Raw genomic sequence first — 20,670 nt, 5'->3', positions numbered from 1 at the left:
ATAACTACCATACAAATGGGATACAGAAGGACTTCTGTATCAGAGAGGAATGAAACGCTGGCTTTAAACGTTAAAATCTATCATCCAATATCTTTGGGTCAGGCGTAAGTCAGAAATCACTCCAGAATCTTCATTTCTGAGTTCTATTTTGTTTTGACATCTCTCATCCCTCTCATCCTAGACATTTAATTCCCTTTGTGATGCCACAACACTTCCCCAAACCTCTTAGACTTTAACAGAGCACTTTCACACTCTTTTGAAATCATTGGTTTAGATTTATCTGTTCCCACTTTATAGACTGACAGCCTGCCACAGACTTTATAGACTGACAGCCTCCAGCTCTATGGAGCTTTTCGTTGAAATCTATTAAAACATATAAATGATATACCCATTTTGTTTCAAGGGAAGAAAAAATCACCAACCACAAATAAAACATGTCTTGAGATTCTTTAGAATTATACCAAATCTAGTCGAGATTTGATAAGTCTTCCCCACGATATTAGTAAACAGAAGGACAAATGCGCCTCAGAAAGAAACTGGGTTGAAGCAGAGACCTCACTTTTTTCAAAGAATAAAAGGAAATAGAATTCCTTGCACCTTGAGACCTAAGCTATTCACAGATAACCCAAGATCAAGGTCACTGCACTGCCCTTCCTAATAATGCTGTTGAGGCTGACACTCAGTTTAACACTCACCATTTGTTTGCATAGTAGGTGCAATATTTCAGAAAGCAAGACCCCAGCTCTTCCAACAGGAAGTAAAGGTTTGCTAAATTCTCTGTAAAAGATAGGAGCAGTGAATAAGTACCTCTGAAGAAATCCTTTCTTCTAGAACAACAGGCAAACAATGTGTGACAAAAAGCCAGACACTGTGCAACCTAAACAATACTGGGCAAGCCAAAGCTCCAGGACATGCTCTAAGTCATTTTCAGGAGAAGTTCCTGAAAAGGAACATGCGAGTTCTTGGTTTTTACCTTTTTCTTTAACCACTTCAGTGATAGAAGCAACACAAAGCTCAGGCTCGGTAATCTATTTGTTTATGTAAGTTCTGCTTCAAGCTAAAACGAGAAGCACCTTAGGTAACAGGGAGTTGTGATGCTTCCACAAATTTTTTTTTTTTTTTTTTCTGAGGCAGAGTCTTGCTCTGTCGCCAGGTTGGAGTGCACTGGCGCAATCTCGACTCACCGCAATCTCCAATTCCCTGGTTCAAGCGATTCTCCTGCCTCAGCCTCCCGAGTAGCTGGGATTACAAGCACACAACACCACGCCCAGCTCATTTTTGCATTTTAATAGAGATGGGGTTTCACCATGTTGGCCAGGATTGTTTTGATCTCCTGACCTTGTGATCCGCCTGCCTTGGCCTCCCAAAGTGCTGGGATTACAGGCGTGAGCCACCGAGCCTGGCCGTATATAAAGTATTTTTAAGAAAGGAAGCTTTTCTTTATAGATGAAATTATGGATGAAACAGAGAAGGGGCCAATTTTTTAATAGTCTAAATCAGTATTTCCCAAACTGTGTTCCATAGGATATCTATACTTTAAGTGATGCAATGCTGAATTAAACAAAAGCTAACTACTTTTTATTTATTGCTTTACTATAGGACTCTCATAAACTTTAATATGCTAAATATGTTTTGTTAATCTCGAAAAGGGACATGGCAGTGTGCAAAGTTTGACTATATAAACAACTTTTGTGGAACATTAGTGTTTCAAAGAACAGAGTTTGGGAACCACTGGTCTATATAATGTAGCATCCATTCCCCACTCACATCCAAACCTAGGAATACTTGAGATCTGTTTCTTTTATTATAACCATGAGCATGTACTATGGGGTACTGCAGTCTGACAAGCTACAGTGGGAAAATATAACTACTTACAGCACTAGTGCAATGATAGACACAAAAGCCAGATTAACATTAAGCTTCTAGAAGCAGTCATCTTCCAGTTACACAATTCTGGAGCCAATCTATTATCACAACTACCCTCAACAGACCACAGGGCTATCATATCCCCAACATATCTTAGGTGTAGACCTAGCATAATGTAACATTTTTACACTGAAATCAGAAGTCTTTAAGAGTCACAGGCTGCATTCAAGAGTCTCCAGAAGCAACCATGGGATGGATAGTACTATGCTAGAGAGCTAGCAGGTGAGTTATGTGTCAGTTCTACCTGACATATATCAAGAGAAACAAGTATAACTTACATGGTAAGTTCTCTCATGGAGATTCCGCCTTCTTTTAACATGGGGGTCACCAGTTCAGCAAGGTACAACCAAATATGGGGAATATCAATGGCCATGTCATCTGCCAGTTCCAAAGTTTCTGAAAAACTGAAAAGGAATGGGGGTAAAAATAACATGCAAATGTAATTCAAAAGTTAAGATTAAATAAAAAGATAAAAAAAATCAATCAACAAATACATATTAATCACCTGCTATGTTAGGTATAGTCTAGCCACAAAGTGACTGGTAAACACTTTACCATTCTCAAAGAGATTATGTCAGCGTGGGGAAAAAGACTAGAACAGACAAAAGCATACTTGCAGATAGAGCTAATACTCTGAAGAACATGAACTATGGTACCAGAAGGAGGTCAGAAAACACCTCCATATAAAGGTGACATTTGAAAGCCTTAAATGATGAAAAGGAGGACAGTCCTGTGAAGTTCTAGGGGAAAAACTATCCATTTAATCCCATACTATAAAGAATTCACCACAGTTAAATATCATGTCCTCTGAGTCAATCAAAAGCACTGACTAAACACTTACTGTAACACAGAGCTGACACAAAGAAAAGACAAAAATCTGTGTCCTTGAGGAACCTTACAATGGGTAAAAAAACTGGATGGATATAAAAGAGTCTGACAACATTACTAACATTACCATCATTATTACATGTTACAAACTGTTCTATCTCTACAGAAAAGCTAATGGTTTCAGACTTTTGTCCTATGAATTATAACTATTTCTCAATGTCAAGCAAATGGGAATTAAATGTAAAACTTAGGAAAATCAAATATAAAATACCAGCAGTCTTATGTAGGCTAAAAATCACAGCTATTCATTTGGAAGTAGAGACAAACAACTCAAGACTTTGTTAATTATTTCCATATACAATATATTAAAAAGTACAAAAGCAAATGAATTTAACTACAGGAGACATACACATAACTGCAAGTCATAAGGAAAGGGAGGAATGAATTGAAGGGCTATGAGCAGGTGGTAATTGTATGCATGCCCTTTCAGATCTCTACAATTGTAAAATGTGTGCTTTTCCACTGCAGTTCCAGGTTCTAGCCAAAGTATGCCACCCTTTTTTCAGAGGCCTACATCTCAGTAAAACTTTTCACTTAAAAAGAGCTACTACCATAGGCAGGGCCACCATTCTGAAGCTGCCATTTCAGAACAGTTTGCAGCTCAGCCATATTACCTAACTCTGGGCTTCATGAATCCTTAATTCCAACTTTCTGACCTCACAGCTTGCAATTTTTTGACGCCGAGGACAGTGTCTGTGCTATGGCAAACAGATGTCAAATAATTGCAGGTTCTCTCATTATGCACATACTTTGGGTTCAGTTAATGTACCCCTGATGGAATATAATCTAGCTGGACTCCAGGATTTCTAGGTTAACCACCTGACCCTGCCAACTCCTGCTCCGTGGGCTAGCAGCATAAATGAAGCTGTTCAATGGGCCCAAGAGACAACTGTAGCCATGTTGGTCCTTCAGCAGTATATCTGCTGCTATTTTTATCTCATATATTTTACCTCACTACAAATAAAATACACCCATATTCTTGCCTTGGTTTTTTACTCCTTGATCAGTCAGTTTATCATGGGACAGTCCGCAGAATACAATCAGTGGTCAAATCTATACTGCTAACAAAAACCTTTTTTAGCTGAACATAGGATTTCCAGAGAACAAGCCTGTAAGAAGCTTATTGTTTTTTCAGGTTTACAGTTCCTAAATCCTGTTGCATGATTCTAAAAGAAAAATCCTAAGTGTGTGGAAGCACCTAGGTAATAACTGTCTTTACGTCTTTGCACTACTACATAGTCTATAATAATGCTTTGCACCACATGTATTTTCTAAAAGCTGAAAAAAATGAAACAGAGCTACATCATACCCTTGCCTCTTGGCATGTAGTGACCATCACAGTCATTGAACTATTAGGCTGCTCTTTGGCTGCAGGGAAAAAACCACAGCCACTGGACTGAACTTTGGTAGGGTCTACATAGATGAGATTGCAGATATCCCTCCACCCATTTCAACTACAAAAGCTCCACTTCATTTTATATACTGGGTTTTTGTCTAAAATTTTAATTGTAGAAAGGGATATACGATTAAAAGAAAAATATTTTAAAATTTTAATGCAGTAAAGTTCTGATGAAATCTTTTAAAAAAGCAAAATAATGCTACCACAAACGAAAGTGGTATTGTCAAAATAACCAGAAAACAAATTACAAAATGGCAGTAGCAAGTCCTTATCTATAAATAATTATGTCAAATGTAAATGGATTAAATTTTCCAATCAAAAGACAGAGTGGCTAAATAGATTAAAAAATAAGATCTGGCCAGGTGCAATGGCTCATGCCTGTAATCCCAACACTTGAAGGGGCCAAGGCAGGAGGATCACTTGAGCCTAGTTGTTGGGAGACCAGCCTGGGCAATGTAGGGAGAATCTGTCTCTATAAAAAAATAAAAAAAAATAGCGAGGCATCATGATACATGGCTGTGGTCTCAGCTACCCAGGAGGATTGCTTGAGCCCAGAAAGAAGAGGTTACAGTGAGCCTTGATTGCGCCACTACACTCCAGCCTGGGTGAGAGAGTGTGACTCTCTCTCAAAACTTAAAAAATAAATAAATGAAAAATGAGATCCAACCATATGCTGTCTGTAAGAGACTCATTTTACTAGTAAGGACATTAATAGACTGAAAAGGAAGAGAAGAAAAAAGATATTTCATGAAAACAGAAACCAAAAGAGGGCAGGGGTAGCTATACTTACACAAGACAAAAAGGACATTAAGTCAAAAACTATAAGAAGAGACAAAGGTCATTATGTAATGATAAAGGAATCAATTCACTAAAAGGATATCACAATTATAAATACATATGCACCTCACATTGGAGTACCTAAAAACATAAGGCTATTCATTATCTGAAGGGAAAGATAGACTACAGTACAGCAAGAGTAGGGGACCTCAATACCCTTCTTTAAACAATGAACAACTCATCTAGACAGAAAATCAGTAAGGAAACATTGGCCTTGAATTATACTTTAAACCAAACAAAAATATACAGAATATTCCATTAAACAGCAGCAGAATACATACTCGTCTAAAGTGCAAATAAAACATTCTCCCCAATAGATCATATGTTAGACCACAAAACAAGATTTAACAAATTTAAGAGGACTGAAATCATATCAAGTATCTTTTTGGATCACAATGCAATGAAACTTGACATCAGTAACAGGGGAAATCTTGGAAAATATCCAAACATGTGAATGTCAAACAACATTCTCCTAAACAACCAATACGTCACAGAAAAAATTACAAAGGAATTTTAAAAAATATCTTGAGACAAATGAAAATGGAAACACAACATACCAAAACTTATAGAATGCAGCAAAAGTACTCTTAAGAGGGAAAAATGAGTATGCATATCAAAAAAGAGAAAAGATCTCAAACAATATACCATTACACATCAAGGAACTAGAAAAAGAAGAACAAACTAAGCCCAAAGTTAGCACAGGGAAGGAAATAACAAACATGCAAACAGAAATAAATGAAATAGACACTTAAAAAATGAAAGAAAAAAAAATCAATGATACTCGGGGTTTTTTCTTTTTTTGGAATAATGAAGAAAATCAAGAAACCCTTATCTAGACTAGGAGGAAAGAGAGAAGACTCAAAATAAGGAATGAAAGAGGAGGTATTACAACTGATACCACAGAAATACAAAGGATCATTAAGAAACTACTATGAACAATCATATGGATAATCTAGAAAAAAACAGATAAACTCATAGATACATACAACAAATCAAGACTGAATCATGGCCAGGTGCACTGCCTTAAACCTGTAATCCCAGCACTTTGAGAGGCCAAGGTGGAAGGATCATTTGAGCCTAGGAGTGCAAGACCAGTCTGGGCAACATACTGAGACACCATCTCTACAAAAAATAAAAAATGAGCTGAGCATAGTGGCATGCACCTACTGTCCCAGCTACTTGACAGGCTGAGGTGGGAGGATCACTTGAACCCAGGAGGTTGAGGTTGCAGTGAGCCACGATGAAAGCCACTGCACTCCAACCTGGGTGACACAGCAAGACCCTATCTCAGAAAGGAAAAAAAAAAAAAAAAGGCCCAGGACTAGATGGCTTCACTGCTGAATTCTACCAAACATTTGAAGAAGAACAAATTCTTCTCAAACTCTTCCAAGAAATCGAAGTGGAGAAAATACTTTCCAAGTCATTTCACAAGGTCAGTATGGCAATCCTCCCACCTCAGCTTCTTGAGTAGCTGCAGCTATAGGCACCCACCACCATGCCCAGATAGTTTTGGTATTTTTTGGTAGGGATGGGGTTTCACCATGTTGCCCAGGCTAGTCTGAAACTCCTAGGCTCAAGCAACTTGCCCACTATGGCCTCCCAAAGTGTTTTTTTGTTTTTAAAGATAGGATCTCACTCTGTTGCCCAGGCTGGGGTGCAGTGATGCTCTCATAGTTCATTATAGCCTTGAACTCCTGGGCTCAAGCAATCCTCCTGCCTTAGCCTCCCAAGTAGCTGTAATGATTGGCACGTGCCACCATGTACAGCTACTTTGTTAATTTTTTTTTAGAGATGGGGTCTTGCTATATTGCCCAGACTGGTCTTGAACTCCTGGCCTCAAGCCATCCTCCCACCTTAGCCTCCCTGGTAGCTGAAGATTACAGGTGCAAGTCACCATGTCCAGCCTATGTAGGGTCTTTTACCAATGTAGAATTGCTGTAAGCAGTAATAAAAGTTCCAGAAAAGTAGTCAAGGAAGAGATAAGAATTTCCTAACAAACATCTCCCAAAATGAAATATTAATGTATCAATCTTCCTCTAGGGTACATATTTTGTGTCTATTATCCACTCTAATTTTTACAACCTTGGTCTTCATTTGTTTATTACACTTTCAAAGTCATTCCAATTCTGTGACTAACAGCAAACTGCACTCAACTGTATTTATTAGACAGTTTTTAAAAAGTTTTCTGAAATCATGATATAAAAAGACTATCAACACACAGTTTGAAGTACATGTACCTATACAATAATGCTTCTACCTATCTACCTATCGACCTAACTTGTGTCATAAAGTATTTAGATTCAAGTCCTGAAAATATCAGGAGAATGGCTTGATGTTATCTTTGTGGAGGTACGTTTTACATACAGCAACTATTATGCTCACAGCTGACATAACATCTTGTAAGGAAAATTCCAAAGGACCTAAAAGCTATATTCATAAAGTCTATTTGAAATTTTTGTCTATTTTACTACTTTGCAGCAGTGCATACTCTAAAGAGAACTATAGGGAGAAATGGCAGATTAGTAACTAGCTCACCAGGGATCAGTATACCTGGAGGCTTTCTGCCTTTTTTTTTTTTTGAGATGGAGTCTCACTCTGTTGCCAGGATGGAGTGCACTGGTACAATCTCGGCTCACTGCAACCTCTGACTCCCTGGTTCACACAATTCTCCTGCCTCAGCCTCCCGAGTAGCTGGGATTACAGGCATGTACCACCATGCCCAGCTAATTTTTGTATTTTCAGTAGAGATGGGGTTTCACCATGTTGGCCAGGATGGTCTCAATCTCCTGACCTCGTGATCCGCCTGCTTCGGACTCCCAAAGTGCTGGGATTACAGGCGTTAGCCACCGCGCCTGGCTGCCTTTCTGCTTTCTAACCTTCCCAGGGTTATCACTGGCTTGGCGAGCTAGGCAGAAACTGCTTCCCCAACTGTTCAGAAGTTGACATCTAAGCAGTAGCAGTATCCAAAGCAGCTGATCTCAGAGGCTCTTCCACAATACTATGGAAGGACGACACTATCTTTGTAGGTCAAGAAATAGAAGCAAAAGACAGGGTATCTTCATGGCTCCAATGAAATGGTCTCCCTAGACAGTATGAACCATTTATAACTCAGGTTTTAGAAGGAATTGTGAAATTCTCATCTACTTGCAAGAAGGCTCCTGGCGGACACTGACATGAAGCAATCCCTACCATTTCCCTCTTAGAAAAAGGTGGGCACTAAATTGTCAGGCCTCTCCATTCTGAATAAAATAGTACAACTTTTACATGTCTTGGTCTAAGGTCCAAGACTGGTTAGGTCTAAGCATCAAAAGTTAGGCCTGGAGACACTGCATTGCCTCTAGTTACAGAAGGAAGCAGGTATGGTGAAACATGAAGTAATTGCTGAGACACAGAAGTGTTAACCTTATTTTATGTCTAAATAAAAGGTAGTAGTGTGCGAGTTATTGCCAGCAACAGCAATTCTACTACCAACAACAAAAGTGTAGCCACCATGTCTGGTTATGATATTCTTTCTTCAGGGAATCCCACAAAGGGAGAAATGCAAATGTCTGAGATATCCTAGAGACTAAGCTAGTATCTCACAAGTTCAATTATAGCCAATAATGGTAGACAATGCTTCCGGGGATCTTTATAAATATGAATCAACTTCAGAGTATAGTTTGAAGAGACAGAAAATAGTAAACAATAATTTACCATTATCATTTCCAGAATTTTCTGAGGAATATATCATAATACCTGGGTAATAAGTAACTATTTGTAAATGGATATCCTTGTCACTCCAACAGTATTATTTCTAGGAAATTATAGTTTCAAGTCTGCTGGGGGGACCATATTCAATCTGACTTTGAGGGTGTACATACCTTCATTTGCTCTTACCATTTGCACTGGCTAGTTACTGGACTGAATTGGAAGCTTCTCTTTTAAAACTGGGAAACCATCCTGGCCTTAAAAACCAATAACCACAGCAACTTTTGCCAAAATTTCTTACTAACTGGTTCAAATGGACTTAATCTAGTCATTCACTGAATTCAGAGCAATCTAGCTTATTGCTGAAAGAAAACTTTTTTTTTTTTTTTCCATACAGGGTCTCATTCTGTTACCTAGGCTGGCGTGCAGTGGTTTGATCATGGCTGACTGCAGCCTGGACCTCCCAGGTGCAATCCTTCTGCCTCAGCCTCCCAAGTAGCTGGGACTATAGGTGCACACCACCATGCCCAGCTAATTTTTGTATTTTTAGTATAAATGGAGTTTCACCATGTTGCCCAGGCTGGTCTCAAACTCCTGGGCTCAAGCGATCTCTCTGCCTCAGCCTTCCAAAGTACTAGGATTACAGGTGTGAGTCACTATGCCCAGCCTGAAATAAAACTTTTTTTTTTTTGAGAGGGAGTCTCACTCTGTCACCCAGAATGAAGTACAGTGGCACAATTTCAGCTCACTGCAACCTCTGCCTCCCTGGTTCAAGTGATTCTCTTGCTTCAGTCTCTGGGTAGCTGGGATTCATGCCACCATGCCTGGCTAATTTTTTGTATTTTTAGTAGAGACAGGGTTTCACCACGTTAGCCAGGATGGTTTCGATCTCCTGACCTCGTGATCCATCCGCCTCGGCCTACCAAAGTGCTGGGATTACAGGTGTGAGCCACGGTGCCCAGCCTAATATTCATAGTTTTAGTAGAGACGGGGTTTCACCATGTTGGTCAGGCTGGTCTTGAACTCCTGACCTCGTGATCCGCCCACCTCTGCCTCCCAAAATACTGGGATTACAGGCGTGAGTCACCACTCCTGGCAAGAAAACTTTTTAATGATCCTAGGGGCAAGTATAAATTTTCGAGGACCTAGAAGACAATGTGATCATTGCCTGCAAAATCAAATGAATAAATTCAACAATGACTTTTCCGTTTTTTTCAGACTAAGCCAGGCGGAGTGCAGTGGTGCAATCTTTGCTCACTGCAACCTCCGCCTCCCAGGTTCAAGCAATTCTTATGTCTCAGGCTCACAAGTAGCTGGGATTGCAGGTTCACGCCACTACATTGGGCTAATTTTTGTATTTTTAGTAGATGCTGGCCATGTTGGCCATGGCTGGTTTCAGACTCCTGATCTCAAGTGATCCACCCACCGCAGCCTCCCGAAGTGCTGGGATTACAGGTGTGAGCCACTGCACCCGGCCAATAATGACATTTAATGGTTACCTTATTCTAAAAGGATGGCCATATGTGAAATGACTACAGAAAAATATACAGAGGCATTTAATCATATGTGCATTTAATTTATGAGAATATAAGCTTGGCAAAAAAAAAAAAAAAAGAAAGAAAGAGGAAAATTACAAGTAGTGCAGAATTCTTCCTGCCATTTGATTCAATAAGCGTATGTCCAGGTGAGGATGAGACGGTAGATGCATATCTAGTGTCCAGACCTTAGGAGATCCTAGCTGCTATTCCCTTAGAGAGTGGGCATCTGTCAGTGCTGGGTGTGACTCTGTGTTTATATTTGATACAACATGGCTCCTAAAACAAAATTTTTTACCAATGCAATTTTCACTTTAAACATTAGTTATACAACCTATGCCTGGGTGAAATTTTGTGGTTGAACCAAAAGGAACCTGATCCATGCACTTGTGATGATGGTATATCACAAATATACCAGAACCTGATCAAATGAGGATTCACCACCAATGACAGGCAGACCTCATCAAACCGTCCATTGACAAGAATCATAATGAAACCAAACTGAAATAGACTAAACCATTAAGAACATGGAGTTACATATCCTTCTCCATGAGGCTAAAGTGGGCAGACAAGTGCTTCCTAGCCACAATAACCATGGTTTATTGGAAGAATAAGGTTTTTAAATTTAAGACAATTTTTTAGAATTGTTCTCAAAAAGAAAAGGTTTTTTCCTCAAAGAACATTTGGGGATCACATGTAAATGGGCTGCTAAAGGCCTCAGAGTTTCCCTGAGGCTAAGGGGTCTCTGCTACCTTACTTACATCATGATAGAGATCTAACAAAAATATTCAGAAAACCAAAAGATAACCTTTATGCCCTAGCACAATCTATAAAATGCCATCACATCAACCAACATATATCAATATATTAATTGCATCATATCAACATATTACAGTGGATACAATTTTCATCTATGGAAAAAACTAAATACTTAAAGAGGTAAGTACTTTAAAAATTAACTGATACCCAAGAGCCTAGTAACTGAATACCACTCTTGAAGAGGATACCGACCCTTTGAAAAAGTCCTGTTTGCTGAGTTTTTCTGATTGTACCAGCTGATAGAGTAGTTGGCCCATGTGATCCCTGGTGATCTGGCTCCTTTCCAGGGTGGACTCCACTCCCACTCTCACAAAAACATGTAGCAGGCCCTGGGCATTCAGCTCTTCCACACACTGCACGGCTTCCTGTTCCAACAGCAAAGAAAGGCTTACTCCAAAATCTGGATAGTGTTACCAGAATGTTAAGATAACTTTAAAATCTTTTACTTATAACAGAATCAGGAGAAAGCTCCATGAACAGAACAGTTTCCATATTTACGTTTCTATTTGTTTAACATAATATATAGCTCAGTAAATTGCAGGCTGATATGGGCAATATTAAAAGTCATACAAAAAAACAGCATTATAGCTCTTTTCAAATTTGTCTAGTAGATTTTCCAGTTTTTACCAGAGAACTGTTTTTATAAATAAAATTTTTTTTAAAAATGATGCATCTTTACAAAGTTAACATGTTTAGTTTAACAATTTTATTAAACATCACTCAAAGGGCCAGAGTCAAATGTATTTTTCTACATAATATTTACTTATTTTATGATCATTTATTTAAAAAATTGAAAATGGTATATTATGAAATAGATATTTAATGTCGTGATTCAAAAGCCTTAATGTGTCAACAGAGGTTACTGTGTCCATGTAGCTTAATATTTGTGCAATCTTCAATGAAAAAGGTCTTCATATGAAAATTAAATTGAAGTGATATAGTTAGGTTAAGCATTAAAATCCTTTTAGTAAGTTTTTGTTGTATGCTTCTTAATTTGTGCTTGTTAACTGGTGTTTACTATAGAATAATCCAGCCAAGTCAATATCTTTGGTCTGAAGGGTGAAAGCCGGTCAGCCAGAGTTGCTGACACACCAATAAAGCAGTGTACCTCTCTGCTCTCAGCTACTGGAAATTAGTCTGGTGCCCTGAATTCAAAATCTTTTCGTTCAACCTTTGAAGCAAAGTAGCTCTTCCAAGGGGGAGGATGTAGATAGGAAGGGTGGTGACCTGATGCAGAAGGGAGGAAGCTCATCTAGGTGTCTCACCACTGCTTTTTCCTCCTTGCTCCTTTATTTAATACCTCCCTCACATTAACTTTTTATCTAACAAAATTTCAAGCCTACAGAAAAATTAAAGTCATACAATATACAACTACATATCTTCACTTTGATTTAGATTCATCAATTGTTGTTTTCTTTCTTTCTGAATGTCCAAGAAATTTACTATTAATGATGTAAATAAAAATATTTGATATATCATACATATTCAAATTTCCACAACTGTCTCTAAATGTCTAATACAGCTTTTTGTTGTTGCTGAGTCCAGTTGAGAATTCGACTTTACATGTTATGATGTTGTTCATATTCCTTTAATCTAAAACGGTCCTTTCTCTTTTTTGTCTTTTCATGACATTGCCATTTTTGAAACATTCAAGACAATTATCACGTAAAATGGTTTCTTTTTTCTTTTGAGACGGAGTTTCACTGTTGTCGCCCAGGCTGGAGTGCAATGATGCAATCTTGGCTCACTGAAACCTCTGCCTCCCAGGTTCAAGAGATTCTCCTGCCTCAGTCTCCCAAGTAGCTGGGATTACAGGCATGCACCACCATGCCTGGCTAATTTTGTATTTTTAGTAGAGACGATGTTTCCCCATGTTGGTCAGGCAGGTTTCAAACTCCTGACCTCAGGTAATCGCCTGCCTCAGCCTCCCAAAATGCTGGGATTATAGGCATGAGCCACCGCGCCCGGCTGTAAAAGGTTTCTTATATATGCTTTTAACCAACTAATTCCCTTTTGTTTCTGGCCACATCTGTAACTCACACACAGTCTTAGTTTGTTAAATAAATCACCACTCATCCTTCTTATTCCAACTTCCAGAATGTTGCTTCTGTCTATTCCTTGGTCTCTTCATCCTTGTGGGTCTTTCACTTTTTTTTTTTTTTTTGAGACAGAGTCTCGCTCTGTCGCCCAGGCTGGAGTGCAGTGGCGCGATCTCCGCTCACTGCAAGCTCCGCCACCTCCCGGCCTCACACCATTCTCCTGTCTCAGCCTCCCTAGAAGCTGGGACTACAGGCGCCCGCCACCACGCCCCGCTAATTTTTTTGTATTTTTAGTAGAGACGGGGTTTCACCGTGTTCGCCAGGATGGTCTCGATCTCCTGACCTCGTGATCCGCCCGCCTCGGTCTCCCAAAGTACTGGGATTACAGGTGTAAGCCACTGCACCCGGCCTTTTTTTTTTTTTAAACAATATAAGGTCTCACTTAGTTACCCAGGCTAGAGTGTAGTGGCATGATTATAGCTCACTGCTGCTTCAAGTTCCCAGGCTCAGGCAATCCTCCTGCCTCAGCCTCCCAAGTAGCTAGGACCACAGGTGTGCCACCATGCCCAGCTAATTTAAAATTTTTTTTTTGTAGAGATGGTATCTTGCCCAGGCTGGTCTTAAATTCCTGGACTCAAGCAATCCGCTAGCTTTAGCCTCCGAAAGTGCTGGGATTACAGGGGTGGGCCAAGGGTACCTGGCCCCTTGTGGGTTTTTTAACCTCATTTTAAGCCAATCAACATCATTGCTACGCCTTTTCCAAAGGACCTGTAAATGAATACAAATATTCAATCCTCAAGCTAGGCGTGGTGGCTCACACCTGTAATCTCAGCACTTTCGGAGGCCGAGGTGGGCAGATCATTTGAGGTCAGCAGTTCGAGACCAGGCTGGCCAAGAAGGCAAAACCCCGTGTCTACCAAAAATACAAAAATTAGCCGTGTAGAGTGGTACGCGCCTGTAATCCCAGCCACTCAGGAGGCTGAGGCAGGAGAATTGCTTGGAACTGGGAGGCGGAGCTTGCAGTGAGCTGCAATCGCCCCACAGCACTCCAGCCTGGGCGACAGGGCAAGACTCTGTCTCCAAAAATAAATAAATAAATAAACAAATAAATAAATAAATAAATATCAATCCTCACTACACGGAAGTGATTAAATGTTTTCTAATGGGAATTCACTCACTGTGTTTGCATAAAGGGTCAATTAGCTATATCATGATATACATTTTTTCAACTTTAAAAAGTTCAGGGGTACACGTGCAGGATGTACAGGTTTGCTACATAGGTAAATGTGTGTCATGGGGGTTTGCTGTATGGATTATTTCATCACCCAGATACTAAGCCTAGTATCCACTAGTTATTTTTCCTGATCCTCTCTCTCTCCTTCCACCTTCTGTCCTCCAGTAGGCCCCAGGGTGCATTGTTCCCCTCTACGTGTCCATGTGTTCTCATCATTTAGTTTCCACTTACAAGTGAGAACATCAGGTATTTGCTTTTCTGTTCCTGCATTAGTTTGCTAAGGATAATGGCCTCCAGCAAAATCCATGTCCCTGCAAAGAACATGATCTTGGTCTTTGTATGGCTGTATAATATTTCATGGTGTCTATGTACCACATTTTCTTTATCCAGTCTATTGTTGATGGGCATTTAGGTTGATTGCATGTTTTTGCTATTGTGAACAGCGCTACAATGAACACACATGTGCATGTGTCTTTATAAGAGAACAATTTATATTCCTTTGGGTATATACCCAGTAATGGGATTGCTGGGTCAAATGGTATTTCTGTCTATAGGTCTCTCAGGAGTAGCCACACTGTCTTCCACAATGATTGAACTAAGTTATACTCCAATAGTATAAAAGTGTTCCTTTTTCTCCACAACCTTGCCAACATCTATTATTTTTTGATTTTTTAGTAAGAGCCATTCTGACTGGTATTAGATGGTATGTCATTGTGGTTTTGATTTGCATTTCTCTAATAATCAGTGATGCTGAGCTTTTTTTTCTTGTGATTGTTGGCCACATGTATGTCTTCCTTTGAGTATTGTCTGTTCATGTCCTCTGTCTACTTTTTAGTGTGTTTTTTAAATTTCTTGTAAATTTGTTTAAGCTCCTCATAGATGCTGCACATAAGACCTTTGTTGGGGCCAGGCGCAGTGGCTTATGCCTATAATCCCAGTACTTTGGGAGGCGGATCACCTGAGGTTAGGAGTTTGAGACCAGCCTGGTCAACATGGCGAAACCCCGTCTCTATTAAAAATACAAAAAAATTAGCTGGGGGTGGTGGCGGGCGCCTGTAATCCCAGTTACTCGGGAGGCTGATGTAGGAGAATCGCTTGAACCCGGGAGGTGGAGGTGGCGGTGAGCTGAGATTGCACCACGGCACTCCAGCGTGGGTGACAAGAGCAAAACTCCGTCTCCATAAAAAAAAAAAAAAAAAAGAGAGGAAAAGAAAGCAACAACAACAAAAAAACACCTTTAGGCCGGGCGCGGTGGCTCAAGCCTGTAATCCCAGCACTTTGGGAGGCCGAGACGGGTGGATCACAAGGTCAGGAGATCGAGACCACCCTGGCTAACACGGTGAAACCCCGTCTCTACTAAAAACTACAAAAAACTAGCCGGGCGAGGTGGTGGCGCCTGTAGTCCCAGCTACCTGGGAGGCTGAGGCAGGAGAATGGCATGAACCCGGGAGGCGGAGCTTGCAGTGAGCTGAGATCGGGCCACAGCACTCCAGCCTGGGTGACAGAGCGGGACTCCGTCTCAAAAAACAAAAAACAAAAAACAAAAAACAAAAAAACACCTTTGTCGGATGTATACATTGCAAACATTTTCTCCTATTCTGTAAGTTGTCTGTTTATTCTGTTGATTGATAGTTTCTTTTGCTGTGCAGAAGCTCTGTCATTTGATTAGATCCCGTTTGTAAATTTTTGTTTTCATTGCAATTGCTTTTGTCATCTTCATCATGAAATCTTTGCCTGTGCCTATGTCCTGAATGGTATTGTGTAAGTTTTCTTCTTCACAGTTTTGAGTTTTACATTTTAATCCATCTCTAGTTATTTTTGTATATGGTATAAGGAAAGGGTCCAGTTTCAATTTTCTGCATATGACCAGACAGGTATCCCAACACCATTTATTAAAAAGGGAATCCTTTCCCCATTGCTTGTTTTTGTCAGGTTTGTTGAAGATAAGATAATTGAAGGTGTGTAGTCTTATTTCTGGGTTCTCTATTCTGTTCCACTGGTCTGTGTGTCTGTTGTTGTACCATACCACATTGTCTGGGTTACTGTAGCCCTGTAATATAATTTGAAGTAGGCTCGGTGCGGTAGCTCATGCCTGTAATTCCAGAACTTTGGGAGGCCGAGGAGGGCGGATCACGAGGTCAGGAGATCAAGACCATCCTGGCTAACACACTGAAACCCCGTCTCTACTAAAAGTACAAAAAATTAGCCAGGCGTGGTGGCAGGTGCCTGTAGTCCCAGCTACTTGGGAGGCTGAGGCAGGAGAATGGTGTGAACCCAGGAAGCAGAGCTTGCAGTGAGCCGAGATCGTGCCACTGCACTCCAGTTTGGGCAACAGTGTAAGACTTCGACTCAAAAAAAAAAAAAAAAAAAAAAAAAAAGAAATATACACACACACACACACACACATATACACACATACATGGTTTGAAGCAGGGCAGTGTGATGCCTCCAGTTTGTTCTTTTTGCTTACGACTGTCTTGGCTATTTGGGCTCCTTTTTTTGGTTCCATATGAATTTTTAAATAGTTTTTTCTAGTTCTGTGTAGAATGTCAAAGGTAGTTTAATGGGAATAGCACCGAATCTATAAATTGCTTTGGGCACTATAGCCATTTTTATGATAGTGATTCTTCCTATCCATGAGCATAGGATGTTTTTCCATTTGTTTGTGTCATCTCTGATTTCTTTGAATAGTGGTTTATAGTTCTCCTTGTAGAGATCCTTCACTTCCCTTGTTAGCTGTATTCCTAGGTATTTTATTCTTTTTGTGGCAATTGTGAATGGGAGTTCACTGGAGATTTGGCTTTCAGCTTGACTGTTGTTGGTGTTTAGGAATGCTAGTGATTTTTGCACACTGATTTTGTATCCTAAGACTTTGCTGAAGTTGCTTACCAGCTTGATAAGCTTTTGGGCTGAGATGATGGGGTTTTCTAGATATGGGTTCATGTTATCTGCAAACAGGGAGAGTTTGGCTTCCTCTCTTCCTATCTGAATATGTTTTATTTCTTTCTCTAGCCTGATTACCCTGGCCAGTACCGTGTTGAATAGGAGTGGTGAGAGAGGGCATTCTTGTCTTGCGCTGGTTTTCAAGGGTAATACTTCCAGCTATATCATGATACTCATAGTGTCACAGCAGTTCATAACCTTGCCCTTCCATCTGATTTTCTCATGGTTTGCTTCTTCTTGTCTTTGAACTTCCAGTTGAAATGATACTTCCCTCTTCCCTGACTCCATCACATCACATAATTTTAGTTTCTGGCACTGAAAGCGTTTTTTTGGTAGCTACTGTTTATTTATCAATTTACTACCTATCTTTAGGGCCAGATTTATCTGGATCTCCCCACTGGAATGTAAGCTCCATAGAAGCAGATTTTGTTGTTCACTACAAATATGGTATACCCAGTCATAACCCCTAAAATGTGGCTGGCACACTTTAGGTATTCAATAAATATATAGCATAGAGGCTAAAAACATGCACGGTGGAGTCAGATAGAGGTATGTTTGAACCCTGGCTCTGCCACTTACTACTGTAGAGTTTAGGAGCTTAAGTTAATCTCTTGGGCTTAAGTTTTTAGGGTTACTGCAAGGAATGTATATAAAATATATATATAAGAACTTGGCACAGTGCCAGGCACAAAATAAATCCTCAATAAATATTAATTTGAATTACTGTTAAAAACAATAGCAACTACTAGGAAGATATTTGGAAAAAAAACTTTTAAGATCAGCTCTTTAAGTCTTTAGCCTGACACACTAATACCCTAAAGGTATGAGATAAAGCATTTTCTCCTCTGAAGCTAGAAACTTAGCTTTCAATCCTGAATCTGCCACTTACTAGCAGTAATATTTTGAACAAGCTGCTTTACATCTTTGCACCTCAGTTTCCTTATCTGTAAAAATGGGTATGATAATAACATCAACTTCAGGAGAATGTTACGAGGATGATACCAACTAATACATACCAAATATGTACAACAGCACCCAATACAGAGTAAGTCCTCAGTAAATGCCCAATGTTAATATCTGTTTTTGTTTTTTGTTTTTTTTTTTACCATATTGCAGGCACAGTTGATTGTACACTGCACAGTGAAATTCTAAAGATAGAACAATTCTGCCCCTTCTGTATTGCAAGCCTGGCCCAGGGCTCCTGATTCTCCAAAGAGTCCTCTTATTGTACTCTTTAGGTGTTACTAAGGTCTTTTTCTCCCTATACCTCCAGTTCATCACAGGATCATATTTTTCCCCTTTCAAAGGGTTAGTCATCGACTTTGTACATCCTTCAAACTACATCTGAAGCCAGTCTCCACTGTTTTCTTCCTTACTGTCTTGGCATTTCATCTTTCTTGGCCATTCTAGTATTTTGCTATTCATTCACATTTCCCTACTTCCATGCAAGAAAAAGGCTATGCTGCCAATTTATAAGAATACCCCTAATTTTCCAGGAAGCTAACTGATGAATCACAGTACATCAGGTTTATTCTTTGGCTATTTCCAGTTAATGTTTATTTACTTTGGTACATTTCCAACAGTTTCTGCAAAGCACTCATCTCCACCTCACTCACTCATCATCAAAAACTTCCTTCTACTTCTTCTGAATTTTGAACAATTTCAGAGGCTTGAAGGCTTTAGAAGATTGAACTATAGATAACCAAGGTGATTTCTGTGTATAGAAAGCAGACGATGATTACACTGTCAAGAAAACAAGTAATATTTTCTTTTTTTTTTGAGACAACATCTCACTCTGTCACCCAGGATAGAATGCAGTGGGATGATCTCGGCTCACTGCAACCTCTGCCTCCTGGGCTTTAAGTGATCCTCCCATCTCAGCCTCCTGAGTAGCTGGGACTACAGATGCATGCCACCACACCCGGCTAATTGTTGTTTTTGTAGAGACGGGGCTTTATCATCTTGCCCAGGCTGGTCTCAAACTCCTGAGCTTAAGTGATCCTCCTGCCTCAGCCTCCCAAGGTGCTGGGATTACAGGCATGAGCCACCTCACCTGGCCAAGAAAACAAGTAATCTTGAATTTTTTTTTTTTTTTTTCCGAGATGGAGTCTCGCTCAGTCGCCCAGGCTGGAGTGCAGTTGTGCGATCTCAGCTCACTGCAAGCTCTGCCTCCCAGGTTCACACCATTCTCTTGCCTCAGCCTCCTAAGTAGCTGGGACTACAGGCGCCCGCCACCACTCGCGGCTAATTTTTTTTGCTTTTTTTTTTTAGTAGAGACGGGGTTTCACTGTGTTAGCCAGGATAGTCTCTATCTCTTGACCTCGTGATCCACCTGCCTCGGCCTCCCAAAGTGCTGGGATTACAGGGGTGAGCCACCACGCCCAGCCGAAAGAATTTTTAATAATACAGTGCCAAAGCGGCAAAAGTAGTTAATGTATCTGGCAAGTACTTTAACAAAGACTGTTTCAACAGACTAGCTTTTCCTGACCTCACATCACTTAATTAGATCCCACTAATGGATTTGTCCTAAGACCTATGTCTACCAGCATTTATCGTAACTACAGTTAAGTAACTGCTAGTGGAGTTATCTGTTTATGGTTTGTCTCTGCCACTAGACTGTAGGGCTCATGTAGGGTTAAAGAAGGGCAAATTCAAGGCCCTGTCTTGAAATCTCTGGCTTAGGCTGTCTGACCTGGCACGTTGCTTGTTTCTTTATGCCTCAGTTTTATGAAATAAAGAAAAAGTAAAGCCAGCCATATTTCAAGATTAACATGAGAATGATGATAGAATGATTATAAAGACCATAACAGGCCGGGTGTGGTGGCTCAGGCCTGTAATCCCAGCACTTTGGGAGCCCGAGGTGGGTGGATCATTTGAGGTCAGGAGTTTGAGACCAGCCTGGCCAAAATGGTGAAACCCCGCCTCTTCTAAAAATACAAAAATTAGCTGGGCATGGTTACAGGCACCTGTAGTCCCAGCTACTTGGGAGGGTGAGGTAGGAGAATTGCTTGAACTTGGGAGGTGGAGGTTGCAGTGAGCTGAGATTGTGCCACTGCACTCCAGCCTGGGCAACAGAGCAAGACTCTGTCTCAAAGAAAAAAAAAAAAAGACCATGACGGCTATATACAGGGTGCCAAAAATGCTTCATAATGATAATGTGTTGTTTTTGCTCCTTAATATCGAAGTCAATTTGGTTTTCCTTTAGTGGGGAAGGACTGGTACTTATTCTCTCTGCCTACCACTCTATGTTGTAAATTATAGTATACAATTAAAAGAGTGTACTTGGCAGAAATGCATCAGCGTTAAGCAAACTGAATTGTGTAGGACTTGGATTACTCAACCAAATTTTTTTTTTTTTTTTTT

At 40.1% G+C, this 20,670-nt stretch overlaps 1 protein-coding gene and 1 non-coding gene across 14 annotated transcripts in view; one reads left to right on the top strand and one right to left on the bottom strand.

Moving 5' to 3' along the window:
- The window catches only part of EIF4G3 (eukaryotic translation initiation factor 4 gamma 3), a 371,961-nt gene that overhangs the window by 18,778 nt on the left and 332,513 nt on the right, over nucleotides 1–20,670 (bottom strand). For all 13 annotated transcript variants that reach the window (XM_023219748.2, XM_023219746.1, XM_023219747.1 and 10 more), the window contains 3 exons: nucleotides 11,284–11,456; nucleotides 2,205–2,330; nucleotides 696–777 (listed from right to left, as the gene is read on the bottom strand). In XM_023219748.2, the coding sequence (XP_023075516.1) occupies nucleotides 696–777; nucleotides 2,205–2,330; nucleotides 11,284–11,456 (381 nt within the window). The remainder of the gene's footprint in view (nucleotides 1–695; nucleotides 778–2,204; nucleotides 2,331–11,283; nucleotides 11,457–20,670) is intronic.
- Nucleotides 11,669–11,729, top strand: LOC111547812. The gene has a single exon (XR_002733235.1). It is a non-coding gene; the product is annotated as a U7 small nuclear RNA (small nuclear RNA).

Source organism: Piliocolobus tephrosceles, chromosome 1, assembly GCF_002776525.5.
Source record: "Piliocolobus tephrosceles isolate RC106 chromosome 1, ASM277652v3, whole genome shotgun sequence".
Taxonomy (NCBI): Eukaryota; Metazoa; Chordata; class Mammalia; order Primates; family Cercopithecidae; genus Piliocolobus; species Piliocolobus tephrosceles.
The sequence above is the reverse complement of the archived record's forward strand: the minus strand, read 5'-3'. Positions and strand labels throughout refer to the sequence as shown.